Source organism: Lampetra planeri, chromosome 2, assembly GCF_965212315.1.
Source record: "Lampetra planeri chromosome 2, kcLamPlan1.2.h2, whole genome shotgun sequence".
In the NCBI taxonomy this organism is placed as follows: Eukaryota; Metazoa; Chordata; class Hyperoartia; order Petromyzontiformes; family Petromyzontidae; genus Lampetra; species Lampetra planeri.
Window position 1 is genome coordinate 9679977 of NC_136108.1, and position 18562 is coordinate 9698538.

At 45.3% G+C, this 18562-nt stretch overlaps 1 protein-coding gene across 1 annotated transcript; it reads left to right on the top strand.

Annotated features, from left to right (window-relative positions):
* The first annotated feature begins 5597 nt into the window (after positions 1-5597).
* Positions 5598-15747, top strand: LOC144727383 (rho-related GTP-binding protein RhoE-like). Its single transcript, XM_078606165.1, has 5 exons — positions 5598-6300; positions 9476-9563; positions 11453-11562; positions 14105-14239; positions 14394-15747. The coding sequence occupies exons 1-5, from the start codon at positions 6115-6117 to the stop codon at positions 14658-14660; spliced, it is 786 nt and encodes a 261-aa protein (XP_078462291.1). The 5' UTR covers positions 5598-6114; the 3' UTR covers positions 14661-15747.
* Positions 15748-18562: the final 2815 nt, after the last annotated feature.

Consider the following 18562-nt stretch of genomic DNA (forward strand, 5'->3'; position numbering starts at 1 on the left):
GTCACGCGATATCTGAGTCAGTAATCTGGACCCCCCTTCCCCGCTCCCCACCCCCTTCATCAACCCGCACGGGCCAGTGCGGTAGAAATTGGTCACCCCCCCTCCCCCCCATAGCTAACATGTCGTGGGAGACACATTCATCCAGCGGTGGATTGAAAAATGACTGACAATTATTCTCATCATTTAATTATTATTGGTATTAAGCAACACAAAAAAAACACCGAGTTCAAAGATATGCACGTTATGTTTGGGGTCATGCGATATAACAACTACAAAAGCCCTAGATATGCATTTTCTTTGTTCCGCCCTTAAAGATTTCTATGTCGAGTTCAAAATTACTGTACACAATACATATATATTTTAATATATAAGGATTTCTGTCGAACAACAATAAAGAAGTGGCCTTTTGAAACTCAACTATGCCTTGGGCAGAATGCACCAGCAGCACCAGGGTGAGTCATCCACAAGCCTGAGCGTCCAATAACTGTCGGATTGTAACACGATCCACGGAGCCTCCCAGTAGTCACCCAAGGGGTAATAATAAAGAACTGCTGGGTTTTCTTTCTCGCACGACATGCAATACTTCCTGGCGGTGAGCTAAAATTAAAGGGAAGCAAGGAGCATACACGTCCAGCTCACCGGCATGCAATTAGCAAGCCATGTGTGTGAAACAGGTCTGGTGTGCTTATGAAGAGGAAACGCGTAGATGACAGGCGAGTGGAACACTCCGCCCACGCAGGGCACATCCGAGCCCTTGGGTTTAAGTGAAGCCTTTAAACGCGGCTCGCTCGGGCATCGTGTATCCACCAATATATATATTTTTTAAAGAGCTGCCAAGAGCCCACGGGTATATTTATTCATCTTGTGCCGCGACCACAGAAAGGGCGCGCATATGCGACCGTGAACAGCAATGAAATGTGGCTCGCTCGCATCATTACCGTACCCACACTTCGTGTACAAAATGCAAAGTCACGAGCGAAAATACTGTATTTTGAAATGTTTATTTTAGGCTTGGGGGGAAGCGCTGGCACGGTGGTTAGCGAGCGCACTGCACTATTAACCCGGCGACCTAAGTTCGATCTCCAGCCACAGCTGCACCCCCCATCCTCCATATAGCAACCAAAGCTGGCAAGCGGACAAGGTGGCTTAAGCCACCAGTGGAGTGACAACGGGCTGTGTGACGTGTATACTTTGCATTTGTGAATGAAAATATTTTAGTTGACTTTATAAGATCAAATTTTATTGGAATGTAACACAATTCAGCCCAAATGTACGCGCGCATTGAATGGAGAAAAAAAAAAACTGTAGCATGATTTTACATGGCTTTGAACAAAAAAACAGACCTGGGTCAACACAAGTAGCTAACGAAGCCCGTGCCAAAGAGAAACAGTTATTTTTACAACGCCAGGCCGTTGGCTACCGCTGAATTTGCTTCACATTATTCCAGTACCGTGAAGCGACGTCCTCCAGGGCAAAGGGCACTCGTTTCTCAACGGCGTCCTTCTGCGAGGGGGAGGAGAGGGCGGTCACGATCCGTATACACTTCGATAGGTCTTCAATCGGCAATGAAGCGAGCATCTGCATGTACGCCCACTCAAAGAGGGCACACATGTCAAGCGATGAGGGTGCAGGGCGGGAGAGGGCAGGAGGTCAAATGGAGCCGCTCGCACCCGCCACCCCTGTGATCCCCACGTTGTGCATCACGCTCATCATTTTGTCACCCGGACTGCGGCGGTGTATCCGGTGTGAGCGGCACAGCGGGGTCACGGGAAAGGAATTTCCTCAGCTAGCGGTGGCGTCCAGGCTCGAAATGTTTCTGGGCACAAATTCTCGAGAGGGTCTCGGACCAGATCCATGCAAGTGGCTACCCCTCTCCGTTGGCCTCACAGAACCCTAGGAAACCCGTCTGAGTTTGTATTTCTTCTGCTTCTTCTTCTCACAAGATGTTTACACACTTTGCAAAAAAAGCCACTGCTTTTCTTTAAGTAAAGGATTTTTCATAAATGCAATTGTTTGAAAATTACAATTACAATAAAAGAGATGGAAGTGAATACATTCTAGATTTGTGAATGGACGAATTGCTCTCAAAATCCCAGTTTAAAGCGTGGCAGTATTGGTCTTTCTGAGTACCTGCATACTGTGTGTTGAGAACCCGGCTACCCAGGAAATCTCACCTCACGCACTAACGGGGTGAGTCAAAGCCTCTTAGGGTTCGGAAACCAACGAAGGGCTCAACGCTGTTTCCCATCCATGAAACATAGTAAAATTCCTTGAAACAATTATATTCCTGCCCTGGTAAATTGTAATATGAAACACGCAAGGGGGTCTATTTAATCAAGGAAATTGCACGTTATGTTGCTTATGCGGTTATGGGGCTTGCAGACTGTTTACACTGTGGACCGTAACAAAATTTGACAATTCCTCCGATGTACACCCACCACCTCGTCCCCCATTACCCTGACCTTCCAGTCCTCGGACTTATCCGTGATAGTACCCATGCTCAGTCAGACAAATATGCCCCAGTTACCTGCACTGGACCGCTGGTTCTGTGTGCATGATTCAGTAATAATGTAATTGATTAAAATACAAAATTACTCGTTAAGGAAAGCCTCAACGAGTTTTAAAACTCCTTAAAAGGGCCCTGCATTCGGATGTATTAGGGTACAGGGCATCCTGGTTTTCATTTCGAATGAAACCGGAGTACCTGCAGAAAAAACATGCATGTGATGCAAAAACACTGAAATGTCTGAACAAATTCGTTTATGAACTCAATTGCTGTACGGTGTACTGTATTTGTAATGCCTACCCACTTAGCAGCCCAGCAGGTTGAGTTTTACAATGATCAATATGACCCACCAACCCTTTCCTTCAATGTGCTGGATTACAGGCGTGCTCCATCATGCAATGCACCATTATGGAGTTTATATTTTAAAGCATACAATAGTTCAGGATACATGTACTCGGTGCAGTATATACACAAGTGAGAGTTGATATTTAATTACATCATTTATGCCATTATAGGACATTATGCAATCCTGTGTATATGTGCTCTATAATGTACAAATACCACGCGGTAATTTTGAAACGTTTAAAGTGAAAATGACTGCAACTAAATTGGTTCCCTTTCCCACGAATGTTGCAAGACTGCACTGCTGTTTAGATAATTAACATCACAGGTGCCTCCTGCATACACTGCCCACGTGACTGAGTGGTAAAAGACTAATCTCGACGAGCTGTTCATGATGCACCACTATGGTGCATACGAGAGCGTTCAGGGTTTCAGCGCAATCGTCCTCGCTGCGTTTCGACATCGCGGAGTAGCACTGATGTCGGATTGATTGGTACCCCAGTCGCGGAGTTAAGTAACACCCCTGTAAAATATAGTGTCGCAGAAATAAAATATTTAATTGCCTCGGCCATTTTGTATTACTTGGTATCCCGGGGTACCGCCATAAGGATCATTTTATGACACGCACATATTTCATGAATCGGACGCATTGTTTGATTGAGGTCTCGGGAGTTTTGGAGCCAGAGCTCAAAGTCCCTAGTATGCCAACATGAATGGTTGAGCGCCTGAATCGGCGAAAGCCCGGATACGTGAGAGCCCTGGAGAGGTGAGAGCCTGAACAGATGAAAGCCTGTGCATGTGAAAGTCAAAATAGGTGAGAACCTGAACCGGTGAGGTCCTGAACAGGTGAAAGCCTGGACAGATGAGAGCCTTGAAGGTGGATAAACCTTGGATGCTGTGGATGTGCAGTGGGCAGAGAGTTCCAAACGGCTGTGTGCGGCTACATAAAATGCCACTCAGCCAGGGGAGTCTTGGTTCACGTTGTAAAGTAGATATTTTTCCAAGTATATTTATCCCATTCTTCCGTTTTAAGTGATACATCTCAAAGGGTTATCACTCCTACAGAGTAAAGATACTTTAAGAGTGTCTCTCTGCCATGTTGAACACAAATATTAAAAACTACCGGACTCCTCTAAAAATCCACATTGCTCACTAGTCAATTAATTGTCAAGTTTTGGGGTTGTGATATGACTCGATAATTTATAATACAGTTTATATAAGAACACTCCAGTCAGGTTAACTGTTGGTTGAGTGTTGACCTTTCAATAACAGCCTCGTGCCATATTTTTTTAAATTATTAATACATAAATTTACGATCACTCATATTTTTTTTCGATGTTTACATTGGTCTTTGCTGTAAATAGTTAATGATGAGAACAACATTAAAAACATCGATCAAACCTTTAGTTTGCATTGCTGTTTTCATTTTTAAAAAACCGACTCGTGTTCGACACGTGAATGTTTTCTTTCGATTCTCCATCCCCACTCTCAAAAGCATATATTTATTTCATTATGTTGATCCCAATTCTCCTTCCCCATGTATATCTTATCTAAGCTCACCGGTAAACACGTTTCACTGGAAATCCCCATACATTAAAACAATGGGATTTGTGCTTGCTAATCAAATAAACCCGCGAAAGTGAATAAGTCACTGTATATATGAATAGGAAGCACAATTGTTGTCGTTTACCAAGTTACCAAATATGTGAAAACTTAGTAACCAATTTGGAAACGCCAGGATTTAGTCAACATACAGAATATATATGTTTAGACTGAACACAACTTCAATAGAAAATAGTGTAATATTTAATCAATGTATAGACAACACGTGAATACATTGTACACTGCAAACATGTCGCATAAGTATTTATTGTATAGTATGACCTCCCTTTGTCAATGCAATGCCATAGGAGTTTGTCTGACCATACTTCACCACGCTGGTCAATGCGGTTTTGGTGAATGAACATTTTCACAGTCTTTTTCACCAGCTATGGAGCTGTATATTACTCAGACAACACTACGGCTGCTCAGATATGGTGCAGATATTACTCCAGTCGGAGTAATATATTTCTCACAGATGTCCCTCTGCACATCCTCCTGGACACCTGTATAAAATGTCTTCATGGCTCATCGGATTTCTCCAGTCTAAATAAATATTCTGATTCAAACTCAGGTCGTAGGGGTTCACAGCAACTTGCGGTCATCACTGTACCACCGCATCTCCCACACAACGATAGTAAACTGAATAAGTACGGTGGATCGAAGTAACAACGTCTTCGTCACAAAGTAAGCATTGGGAAAATTCAGAAAAACCCAAACGAGGGGAAAAGCTGGCGGGGTGCGTTGAGAGATATTTGATGAATTCCTCACCGCTTACAAAGGGAAAGGCGATGAGGTCGCTCCGGGTCTGTTGGGGAAACGGGGCGCAGTCGAATCGGAAAGGCGCATTTCGCACATCTCGGTAAATCCCAGCATCACGCCAGACAATTCCTCCTCCTGAACTCCCTCCAATCATAACACGAACGAGCCCCCCACCACCCAAGCGCCTCCTTCCCTCCAGCTCCTCTGTGCTAACACAACCGCCCCCCACCACCACCAACTTTACTCCCTCCTTACCCCCCCACCCCAAGCAAACAAAGCCTCTGTGTTAAAGCCTCTCAACCCGCCCGCTGCTGCTGCGGCTGCCCCATTGGTGGAGGCGGTGCCGCGCGCGGGGTATAAAAGCGCGGTGGAGTGCAGAGCTCCGCTCACTGCTCGCAGTGCGCTGCGGACGCTCCAGCCTGGACGTGCTGCTTCGTAACCACGGGCTCGCTCGAGATATATTAGCCGCAAGATTGCAGAGAGAGAGAATAGAGAGAGGGTGACACAGTCATTGAGAGAGTGTGTGTTAGGACCTGCAGGGCAAACCAAGTGCGTATCGTCCGACAACGATAGGAATTGCAACAGCGGTCGGTGGCAGCGTCTCTCGTCGGTGTTTTAAGAATTTGTCTCTTTTGTCACCGGCCACGTTTGTGGTAACGTGCCGTGTGTGGCAGCAGGCGGATACAACATCAATCAACCAGCAAATCGCGAAATACCAAGGAACGGGGCACGCTCGCTCGCTCAGCGTTGGTGCTAACCACGATTTCGTTTTATTTTCCGATTTGAACCCAAGCCAAGGGCCTCCTCTGCCCACGGGATCTTGCTGGTGGTCTCTGCCGTTGTCTTGCCAGCAACAACCACCAGCACCCCCACCACCTTCGCTCGCCCAGCGTCTGCCGCAAGCCATGCTGCCCTCGGCGGCCCGGGACTCGAGCAGCCCCCGTCGCGGGGCCACGGCGACCCCCCCGGCTGTGGCAGGAGGGGCCCCCCACGATGCGCCCCCCGCGAGGTGCAAAGTCGTCGTGGTCGGAGACAGTCGATCGGGCAAGACGGCGCTGCTCCACGCGTTCGCCAAGGATTCTTACCCCGAGGTGAGAGACCTCTCCTCTGTCTCTGTGTCTTTCTCTCGTGGTGCGCTACGAACCCGGCTCACGGCCAACACCCAGTGGTGACGATTGTCTGATACCGGCCCTGGGCCTCCACCTAGGTTGACTCGGCCTCAAATGAGTTACCCCGGTGCGGTGTGTAAACATCGCCACTGGGGAGACAAAGGCGGTCGGGCGGGCGTGGTGGTGGTGCTGGTCACCCCACCACCCTCGTGTGCCGTTCTGGCCTTAATCGGTGCTCGCTAACAGCACTTGCCCCTACAGTACGTTAAGGCTATATGGGTGATCTTTGTCCCCTTGAGCCATCTTATTGATGTTTATATTGGCTGTGATGATGATGACGATGATGACGGTGGTGGTGGCGCAGTGGGCAGCACAGAGGGTGGTGGTGGTGGATCTGCCAAGTCGCTTCCAGTCGTTCGCTTCGCGTCCGTGTCCTGTGACCTGCCAGCACCGCGAATATTCCAGCCCCAAAGTGCACCTAGCCTGGTTGACGCGCGTTGTGTTTGCCAGTCATCGTCGGTGGCGAATGGCTGTTCCGTGTCACCATCATCATCTGTCATCATCATCGGGCAACGGCCGGTCCACTGCTGGATGAGGGCCTCCCCGGGCCACATCTGTGCGACTCTGCGATGTTAATATCCCGCGAGTTGATTTCGACGTTCCGTTTTTTCTCGGTATGGTTCTGGAATCGGACGCGTTCCATTGCCTTGACGTAATGTTCAGCTTGCTTGTCAATCCACCGCTGGATGAAGACGACTTGATCACGACCGTTGCGTGCGGATTTGGTGCAACTCGCCACTGATGATGATGATGATAATCCGTGGCCGGGATTCAAAGTCGTCGCTGGGTTTGGCAGTAAAGTTTTTAGTGCACCAACCGCTGAACAAATACTCCTACCTCCCCCCCTCCCTTAGTCTGTGTTGTACAGAGATCCGAATTATATTACACCGCTGTCAACTACCACTGCTAGTGAAGAAGCCTCGCTGAATCTCAATATAAAAAAATTGGGGGGGGGGTCCTGCATTAGAATGATTTACTCATGCCATTTCTGAGAGGTTGACGTGCAATTAAACCGGAATCATCGCGTACGGGGGGAGGGGGGGGTCTAACCATAAAGCTCCACTTGAGTCAGTGGAGCTAAGACTCCCGTTTGCAGCACTGCCACCTTGTGGTTACTTGACAGCCTCCTCCATTTCTTGTCGCTGCTTGTCCACAATGGCCACCGACCACCAGTTTCATCGCCACCGTAATGCCACCACCATGGCGACTACTACCAATAAGCCCATCATCACCGCGACTTGTTCACAACCCAGTTGGGCAAACGGTTCCAAGCACATGCCACTCAATGTTGGGGCCATCGTATATTTAGATGTCCCTAAAAGTATCGTCCATTATTAAATGCTGATAATATAATTCGACAGCCATTGGAACTAGGAACCATAAAACTACACAAACACACATACTTGGTTGTGTGAACATTGTATTTTAATGATTCTCATCAACTTCCACGTGTCTACCAAGGCACTGGCGACATACATCGCAGTGAGAGGAGTTTCCGGGGTGTTTGTCAACATCTTAGCTGTGATTGTCTTGAACGTTGTTATGTAGTACCACATAAGCTCACACAAACTTTTAGGTTAAAAAAAAAAACCTGAGCATATAATACATATGTTGGCAACATTTAAACCACGCAGTATTGTTTAGAATTATTTAATAAAGAATGATAGGGTGAACCCAATGACAGGAGTTCATGAGTGGTGAATATCTGAACCTGACCTGGGCCACCCCTTTACCAACCCTTACTGCCTGCCCAGTGTGGGGAAGTATGGCCAAAAAGCCCACACGACAGATACAGCTTCGGGAGGCCTTCATCCAGCTGTGGACTGAGAAAGGGATGTACATTTTAAAAACCTGATTAATGATAACCTTGTTGAACATTCAGTGTATGCACTTACTGTGGATAGGGTTTTGGGTCAGGATCCAACAACAATGGCTCTTGCTATAGGTCCCAAGGAACCTGAAGAAGTGCTGCAGTTCAGTGCGGGCAGTATACATTACACTGCGTGTGTGTACACCACAGGTCTATGCAGGCGTGACATACGTAATACATGATATATTTACGGACGGGGCTTTGATCGATTGCCCGTGGCGGTGGAGCCCCCAAAATCCCAACAACCTACCCTGGAGCATGACTCTTTGAGCGAGAAGCAGCCAAGCAAATATCTAATTCATTAGGACACAGGCCATTGGCGATCTCCACTGGGTGTTGGGAGATGAGGCTAGCCGAGTGGCTAAGTGGCGGCGGCGGTGGTAGTGGTCTCGGTCCGAGAGCCCATTTTCCACTCCCATCGGTGCGCAATGTGCGAACCGCGTGTCTCATGCGCAGTAAGTCTTAACATCGGGGCAGCAAGTGCGGTGACTCGACAGCATGTGACCACACGTATATGGTTTCCCGACTGACACACTTTATACACCAAGCGCGTAGCACCAGACCTCACACACACAATTGCATTTATGGATTCTAAAGCGCAACCGTGACCCTTCATTAGCTAAAAGTGCATGGTGTGGGGAGGCCCTCATTCAGCGGTGGGTTGTGACAGTAGGGCTGGGCTGTACACGTATATACGTAGAGCTACAAGGAAGTTTATATAGTAGGGTTAATCCTATGTTTCGCACAGGATTGTTGTACATGCTGTTTGCATATTAAGTGAATTCTATTAATTACATGCGGTGCTTTTTCCATGTATTGGAGTAATGTGTTGTTATTATTAAATGATAACACTGCACACTTATGAGATACACATCACTATACGAGGGGCAGTTGAAAAAATTGGCTTAGTATTTTGTATGCTCGCATGTTATATAACACAATTCCATAACCATTTGGCACACAAGTTATTGCTATTTTTTTATTTTAACATAAAAAACTGAGCACATGTGTACATCACAACCTCCATTCTGTTGCACATTCTTCATGCTCACAGTGCCTCATACGGGTTTCAGCCATTCTAAAACAATTTCGCAAGCCCTCTCGGGTCATGTCAACAATGCGCGCGTGCATGGCCGAGCTAGTTGCAGTATCTGCGGAATTGTTTAGCTCCATGTGCCCTGTTGTCATAAGCTCCAATTGCTGACGGATTACGTTCTTGCCCAACAGCAATACGTGCCCACCGTGTTCGAGAATTACACCGCCAGCTTCGAGCTGGAAGGCCACAGGGTGGAGCTCATCATGTGGGACACGTCTGGTGAGTGGGATGCATGCCACAGCCTGCTCAGAGATGCCCGCGTGTATTAGACTATCACACGTGCACAACCCTCTCTCACGTGGGTAATTCGTCGACAGTGGAGAAATACCTAAATTAAATGCCAAGTTTGAGTTAACGTTGGCGGTCCGGTCCTCTGCTAGCCATGGCACATGCCAGTGATACTGCACGTTGGTGATAAACTAAACGGCGAGCTACTCTTAGTTCTGAATTCTAACGCCTGGATAATGTGCTGCGCGCCATAAGATTCCCACCAGCATAGTGATAATACATTCCTTTTGCGGGGCCTATACCACTTCGCCGTTTTAGTATTAATTTCGATGACGAGGGAGTCTTAAGATGTTGTAATATACAAATTCCGCGTTGGTGAGCCGTTTGTAAACATTGCCATGGGTGTCAAGAACAGCACGGCTGCTGGGATCGCGATCTATAGGAAGTCACGGCACTGTGTTATACACTTCTAGATGTGGCTTTTCTACCTGCAGGCGAATCACATTCCACGTCTGCTGCGTATGGCAAAACATTTAAGCTCTTCATGGCTAATTAAATGTCTAGTAGTCTCCATGTGCTGGCACGTGTAATTGGCTTCTGGCAAATGTCAAAGTATTGACTTGTTCGATCATTTTGACGGTACTTGAACAGCCGAGCATCAGCTACCACAGTAAGTGCAGCCAACGCCAGTTTTTAAGAATGCATTCAGTTATTACTTATTTCTACGGCAACGATTACGAGTGACCAGTCAGAATTTATTTTTAAGCAAGCAGTGACACACTAAGCACTATAAACAGGTCCAGACATGCCCATACCACCCCCTAACCCCCCTCCCTCAGGAGATTCCAAATTCCTTTCTCCAGTGCCCCCCCCACCGCCACTTCCAGTAGCCTCACTCTCGCAAGCCAGGGCCCCTCCTTCCCCACCACATCCTTCTCAAATTTGGCCAACAACAAGCGATGCGGTCCAATCGGCTCGTCGTCTTCCTCGCAAGTGTAACCCTTCAACTGCAGATGTTGTTTAAACAGCCCTCCTGCTCTGCCCGGGACCTCCTACTGAGCCATGTGGAGATTCCAGGAATGTGCCACGCCTCTCATTTACGTATAAAGAAATATATATAAAGTTTAGGGTTATTGTTAAAAAAAAAGAAACCGATTGGCCATTGTCAAGCACTTCCTAATATGTTTTACTGTTAATGAAGTCAATGAGAGGGTGATTGTATATATTCATAATTGTTTTCTGTAGCCAATGTTTTATTACCAGATGATCATGAAACAATATATATTTTTTCACAATATATAGTTATTAATGTATCCGGATATATAAATATTACCACTATAATAGCAACTTTCTGTAATTATTGGGTAGCAATGACATGTTGTGAAATAATAACATAATAAGCCAAAATCTAGGTTAAAATATGGGGGGGCTGGCTCAATGCCTGCTTTGAATACCTGACCATAACGAGTTCATTTTACCAAATATCAGGGCTGTACCAGTCCATAGATTCTCAGACAACATTTACAGTTGGTCCATTTTTACAAAGTAAATGGAGAGGGGTCGCCCAGATAAAACAAAGTTGATGCAAATGAAAAGTTAATCGGGATATAAAAATGTACTACGTAGATTGGGGGTGAAGATGAAGACTATAATGTGTGTTGTTGCGATTATTAAGATAATCGGTTTACCACTTGTCATGTAGGCACACAGTCACTGACCCTGGAAGCGGCTAATAATTAAACCGTGTGTATAAAACATAATTAATTTCCCAAGCACAGTTAATCTGCCCACGGATGATCGCGAGTTAACTGGTTAGGGGGTTCCCGGTCTGCCTGCAGTCGCTCAACAGCCTCGTGATCGCTGTCATCTGTCATTCCCAGGCTTGCCACACTACGACAACGTGCGGCCCCTTTCCTACCCCGACGCCAATGCCATCCTCGTCTGCTTTGACATTGCTCGACCAGAGACTCTGGACAGCGTCCTGAAGAAGGTGAGATGAAACACTAGTCTAGAATGAGTTTTTTGGCCTTCTCTTTGATGCTGGCCAGATGTCGTGGAAGAGATTGGGAGTCCCCATATTTTACCCGACCACACACGACTTGCCAATGCATTAACTGGGGTTAGGGGTAATCTGTTTATACTGCTCGGTGGACAGAGGCAGAGGGATTTAATTAACGTGTCCATTCTTTCAACTGTCATGCCGGGAGATTGAACCATCGACTTCTGGAATGCCAAATACGGTATGCTAACCATAACATCGTAGAAGCATCCGTATGAAGCAAATTACTTGATAATACAGATTTTTCCTTGAAACAAAGTATAATTGTTTTCTTTTGAGGCATAAACATTTCCAAATCTCGTGGAAACTTTTTAACACGAGCACAAGTTTGTCTTCCGAAGTTATTTTGGTTAACAGTGATATTTCACTAATTGTATTACATTCAAAAAACCTTTTGTTCGATTTAGCACATTTACTGTTTGCCATCACCTACGTGTCTGTGGACCACACTGACTCGCCGTCTGTCCTGCAACATGGTGTCGAACAAGGAAATCTGTTTGCCGAGGACTGTCGAGCAGCTGGGCCCCAGTCACACCACTCTTGACACCCACTGCTGTGGCAGAGTGAGAGTTTAATTACGGCCACATGTCTGCAAGCCCACGGAAATTACTGTCGGAGCCATTTCACTGAAGTTCTGCCGGGCGAATCAAAACAATCTACAAAATGTAACTCGTCTTTGCAAAGTAGTTGAACAGATGGTGTGCCACAGGTCTGTTGCATTCTGCGTACCATGAAGTGTCTTGTGCCTGGACACAAAGACGACTTGTAATCTCATTTCTCACAAATCCATTCCAGTGATGAGACGTTAAGGATTCTGGCTGTGTTTGCTCAATGTGGCAGGGTGGATTTATAAAATCCCATTTTGTTTCATCTTGAAAATCCTGACCACCCAGTCTGTCAGTTATAATATTTTTGCAAGGCTTCCTCGGCCATTACTATTATTATTAAGCACTCTTCTTATTGAGACTTGCATGAAATGTTGATGGAAATTTGTAAACTGTTAGGATATTTCCCGCAATCCCCAACACTAATTTTATTTGTCTGGTTTTCATACATCTCAAAAATTGCACTATCCGTCCATCAATCGGAGTCCTTATTTTAAAAAAAGCATCTCGGGCAGAAGTGCTTGTTGATCGAAGTGTACTTGGCAGTCTTCCAGTTGAAATTCTCCAGCAGTTTTTTTGATATCCAAAGAGCACCCACTTAAAAAAGCCACATGGATTTTTTTGCCATTTTGCCCCACTGCATGTGCATTTCATTTCACATGAGCTAGAACTTCTAAATGTTAACTTCCAGTAATATTGCCTTGCCTATGACGGAATCCCTCATAATGCACCAGATCTCGGAAACTAAGCAGCGTTTGAGCCTGCATATTACTTGGATGGGAAACCACCATGCCCAGCAGGATATAATAGCTGCTGCGGAGGGCCATGTTGTGGGCAGTGAGAGGGCATTACAAAAAAATACATTGTTGTGCCGTGCTATGCTCTCACGTTTGCACTGTCCACTTTTACCAAACCCGCACTGACCAGCGTGGTGAAGTATGGTCAAACCACCCCCACGGCAAGGGGAGACCCTCATCGAGTACGTGTGATTGACAAAGCACTGAACGTGTACAAAAATGTTTCCCTGTTAGAATCCTAACTAAGTAAATGAGGAATGCTAATCTGTTTTATATACAAACTGTTTGTCATAGTTTGTGGTGCCCCCACATTTTCACTGTCCCATGTAACACAAATGCCATGCAACCCCCCTAGGCAACGTTAACTTCGCTTGGCAGAATTTGCACAAATACGTACACACTGAATGTGCAAGCACACGTGTACATGTGTGTTTGCACATTCAGTGGTGGAACAAGATTATTTGGAGAGGCTGTTGAAACACGCCCATTTATGTGTTTATTTACTTAAGCAAGTAGCAGTGGGGTGCTAGGTTGTCTCAAGCAAGGTAATTGGATTCCCATTCCCACGGAGTAGCAGCCCCCACGTGTGAATTATTTACAGGCTGCCTCTTGGTCCTGCACTCCACTAAAAGAGAGATAAATGATTTACTCTTAAAAATGTCTACATTGTATGTGAGTACAGCTCTAACAATGCCCATGGGAGCTCTGGAATATATGAAATGCCCGGTTCAATAACTGAGGGTTTTGAAATCTAAACACGATTTGACAAGAAACAATATGCCATACATTGTTAATCGTAAGAGAAAGGTTGGAACTCGATAGCAATTTAATACAACACACTTTGCTTTTTGTTGCACAATTGTGTGGTTTTAACAATGAGGTGACATTAAATCAATTCAACCTTGACCTGTGATTATTAACAAAAAAAACATCAAGGTGTTATCACTGCTTGAATGGCCCAATGCAAACCCTGGACAATTTAAGAGATTAGAAAATCTGTTTTTTCCCCCCCAGGTGTGATGTGCATTTTGTGTGTGAGAAACGGGCTAATGATGTTTTTTCTATTTACAGTGGCAGGGTGAGATACAAGAGTACTGCCCCAATACCAAGGTGTTCCTTGTTGGCTGCAAATCGGACCTGCGGACAGACTTGAGCATCCTCTCTGAGTTCTCGGAGCAGCAACAGAATCCAATCTCCTACGAACAGGTAATACAAGCCAGTCAATGCCATTGCACATCTTTGAACGCTCACGCCTAAAATACTAATTAAAAACATCCAAGTCTCGGCACGTTTTGACGCTGTGAATTTACTCACGAGTGGATTTTTCTCTCTCTTTTTTTTTAATGTCTGCTCGCCGCAGGGCGCGAGCGTGGCGCGACAGATAGGCGCGGCTCGCTACCTGGAGTGCTCGGCGCGCACGTTGGAGAGCAGCGTGCGGGAGGTGTTCCGCGCAGCCGCCATGGCCCTGTCCACACCTGGCTCTGCCGCAGGAGGGCGACTCTCTGGTGGACTCAAGCGAAGTCGCTCCAAGAGGCTCCTGCAGCGGATTTCCAGGCTGGGCGGTCGCCCGGAGCTCAACTCAGACCCAGCGGCTGCCGACAAAGCCAAGAGCTGCACCATCATGTGAGACGGTTGGCTAGCCGCCATCGAGAGGGGGGCCCTGTGTTGGAATTCTTGCCCCTGTGCCGACCTTCTTACATTGCCTCCATTCAATTATGTGTGACAATCTGCCCACGGGGGATATCGATGGGACTCTCGTTTGATGATAAAACGCGTGAACTTGGGGTGCGCCATGTGGCTCCGGAGCCAAACGCTTGTTTTGTTCGGTGTGGGTGATTGATTTAAACAGTATTTTTTTTTCTTTGCCAAGTTTGAAGACACTGCCTTTAAAAACCGAGGGTGTATTGAACACTTTAACATGAACCAATGCACATCATTCATTCCATTTGGTGGGTTTTTTTTCATCACGTTGGATGCAGTCAAGTTGTCCGTGAAGGGGTGAAGACAATTTGCTTTCAAACCAAACTTCTCGGTAGCCCACGCTGCAGGAGCCACACTCGCGGTGTGCTCACACTCGAATGTGTTTGGGGCGGATTCAAAATAGTGGCGGTTAGCAGTCAGTTTTGTCAATGTCAAGCTACTTCATCAAGCTGCAAACCGGCAAGATTGGAAACGAAAACTGGATCTTGTAAAGCCTTGCGGGACATTGATGTCAAGGTTAAAAATAGTCAAGAAAGATGGAGAGGTTGCCGTCGGCAGAGTTCCCTTTTTAAAAAAATGGCGTTGCCTTACCACACTCTAAAAACACACAAGGGCTTCAGTTATTTATCTTATTTTTTATTTTGTTTTTGTTAAAATACTTTTCTTCTGTACAAAGAATAAAGCTTGTAAAATATCGTGTTATTTATATGTTTGTTTGTAAGTACAGTAGTGTAAAGAAGTCCTTAAAAATGTAAATTCTTGGAATTGTTTCAATTTTGCACTTTGCAATTGTGTTTGACGCTACATTCCCGCCCCATTCAGCTTCGTATGCGGAGATCTGCTTGGCGGAAAGGTCACTTTACCAGTGTTGCTTTGGCTTAAAGCGTGCGGCTTTGATACTTGTGATGTTTTTTTTCTCACCAATCTAATGCTCCCTATGCTTTGTAACAGCTGTGTACTGTCAATTGCATATGCCTGTGCCAAACAAAATAAAAAGTGTCCGTTCATATAAATGGTGAATCCAATTATTTTTTTAATATATTTACATTTTCTAAATCTTTCATCGTTCGTAAAATAAACTGCATTTACAGGAACTACATCGGGTCGTCCGTCGAATTCTCAAAATGTGTGGTCACCAACCGGTGGCTCGCCCGTTGCACTCGGCATCCTGTGGCAGCTGCAACAGGGGTCGACGAGACACAGGTCTGCTCCTGTTCTTGCCTCCAAGTTCATGAGTAGCACTGCCCTGATGAAATGCTTAAGCCGCCGGCAAAGGTAGCAACAGACTGATAAGTGCAAGCTGTGGAAAGGTAACGTAGCATTGACGTGAAAAAAAAGGGCTGGAATCAAAGCGTTCCCACATCACGAAGGTGACGGGGGCCGCAGGTTAATCTGACAAACGAATTCTTTCTGGAATGGGGGCAAGACAGCGAGCTTTAGTGTCCTTTATAAACTCACCATTTACAGCAATGCATTTCTGGCACCGTTGGGGAGATGTTAACCTGATTATTCGAACTTCAAAAGGACTACATGTGACCCGTTCACTGACGTCAAAGCCTGGCGCTATCTACGTTCTGTCAGCACCCAGAACAAAAAAGAACAGGAAGCTGGCCAAGCATCGACAACCGCGATAACATTCAGATGACACCACGAAGGTTACACTCGGTGCAACATTTTAAAATGGATAAAGTTCTGTTCCAACATCGCAGTGCATAACATTGCAGTCTTCCCTCTGCTCTTTTGCATTATCTTCACGATACTGTCGTCGTACAAAGGGTTTAAAGATGAGTTTTGTACAACATTGTGGCTAAAAAACTTGCTCTTCACTGGGCTGGGTGAGTTTAAGTTACACAATTCTGCACAACGATCTTCATACAAGGGTCTGTTGCTCTTATATGTTAATCAAAACGATGTTCACACAGTTTAAAACTTTCATACGCTGCGTTTGACGTTTTAAACCATCAAGAGTGTAAAGTGTGATGCCTTAACCAACATCTCGGGATTTCTCTCTGCTCTGTCCACTCCAAAGGGGCCACTGGCTCAAGCGGAAGGATATTTGTTTGGGGCACAGTGCAAAACACTTTGCTACTCGGTTTATTAGATATTCTGCAAATCTGAATTATTTTAACTGGCAAGTCATCTGCCTGTTTCCTGTTTGTCTCCATTTTCTGTCAAACTTGCTGCCTCTGTATCTCTCTTTATCTGTCTCCATATTCCATTGTCTCTGCCTCACTCTCTTGTTTGTGGTCTCACTGGCCAAACATCCCTCATAACCGACATGGCATGGGGAGGCCTTCATCCAGCAGTGGATTGACAAAGGACTGCAAATTATATATTGCTATAATGTAGTGAGTTGTTTTAAATGTGTTCTTGTGCACTACCGCCAACAGTGTCTTAAATATTTTTAATCTGATTAGTACAATGCATTTCCCATATTTGACTTGTAACGTCAACAGAGAAATCCCACAAGTGCAAATCTCTGATATAAAGTGAAAGTTGAACCTGTGATCAAATTCACAAGCAGGTCACTGGAGGCTTAGTTCGTTCCACAAAAATACAACCGTATTTCAAATCCTGTGAATTAACAAAAATCGCACCAGTTACCTTTTCCCGTTTCTCTTATGAATGAATTGGTTCAATTTTGTCACTTTTTTTGTTGAATTATACAGAAACGTTGCCGCTGCTCCCAGCCACTGAATTCTGCATCGTGGTTGTGCCATATCCTTTATTCTTGTTATTCCTGTGCACGGAGGTGGAATGGTAGCGTTATCAGCTTTCTGGAAACAGGATGACATTCCACTGCTGATGGATTATAAAATTAGACTGGTATTAGTGTTGGATGGGAAAGGTCTGCATTTTATAAAACATTTTGAAGTGCCTTGCTTTTACTGGTTTAATAATAATGTAAAGCCCTTTGTCTAGCCACTATAGGATGAATACCTCCCCATGCCGTGTTGATTATGGGGGTTTGCTTGACTGTAGACACCAGACTGGTCAGTGTGGATTTGTGAAGAGGAGTGTTGAAAGACCGATTCAGTATTTCACTCGCCGCTAATGTTCGCCGTGGCCAGAAATAAAACTCTTGGTTGCTGAGTTCACAATGCGTTGTGCTTAACCACTGCACCAATGTTGCATAGCCGGTTTAGTAAGAAGTAAGATTAACATCACATCATATTAATGTATCGGTGAAAGTATATGTTTATCCTCAGCAGTTTCCCACAGTACAAATGTGCATATTACGTGGCTTTGCCATCACGTTAGACTAAATAAATACGATCCTGCTGAACAACACATATAGCTACGTCGGCGCTGGATATACGAAATGCATCAAACGGGATTAGGGAACGCTACCAAAGCATTTAAAATGTACAAGGTGTTTTAAAATAACAAAATAACCTTAGCATATAGTAATACATCAGTCGCCTTCCGTTATTGTTTTCGACTTCCCTGCTATTTTACACAAATATAAATAATCAACTTTCGTGCCATATCTTAATAATTTAATGTTTTTTTGTCCTGTTGTCCTATTGACTTAACAGACTCATAGCAACAAACAGCATTTGGTTAAACAAGCAAACTCTTGTGCCGGTTTCGCCTTCTGGGGTTCACCATTGGAGTCAGGCGTGCTAAATAAATACTGCTTAGTTGATTATTGTATACAACCTCACCGAGCGCTGCTTTATAAATTAGAAAAAAATTAAATATTTAATTTATTTGTGGATATAGGGAACGGGGAGTAATGTTATTTGCTATATGCAAAAGAACCAGGTGTAGTGTTCATATTTTATCCATTGGCCTGAGGACTCATCTCCAGCTTATGCTTTAAAA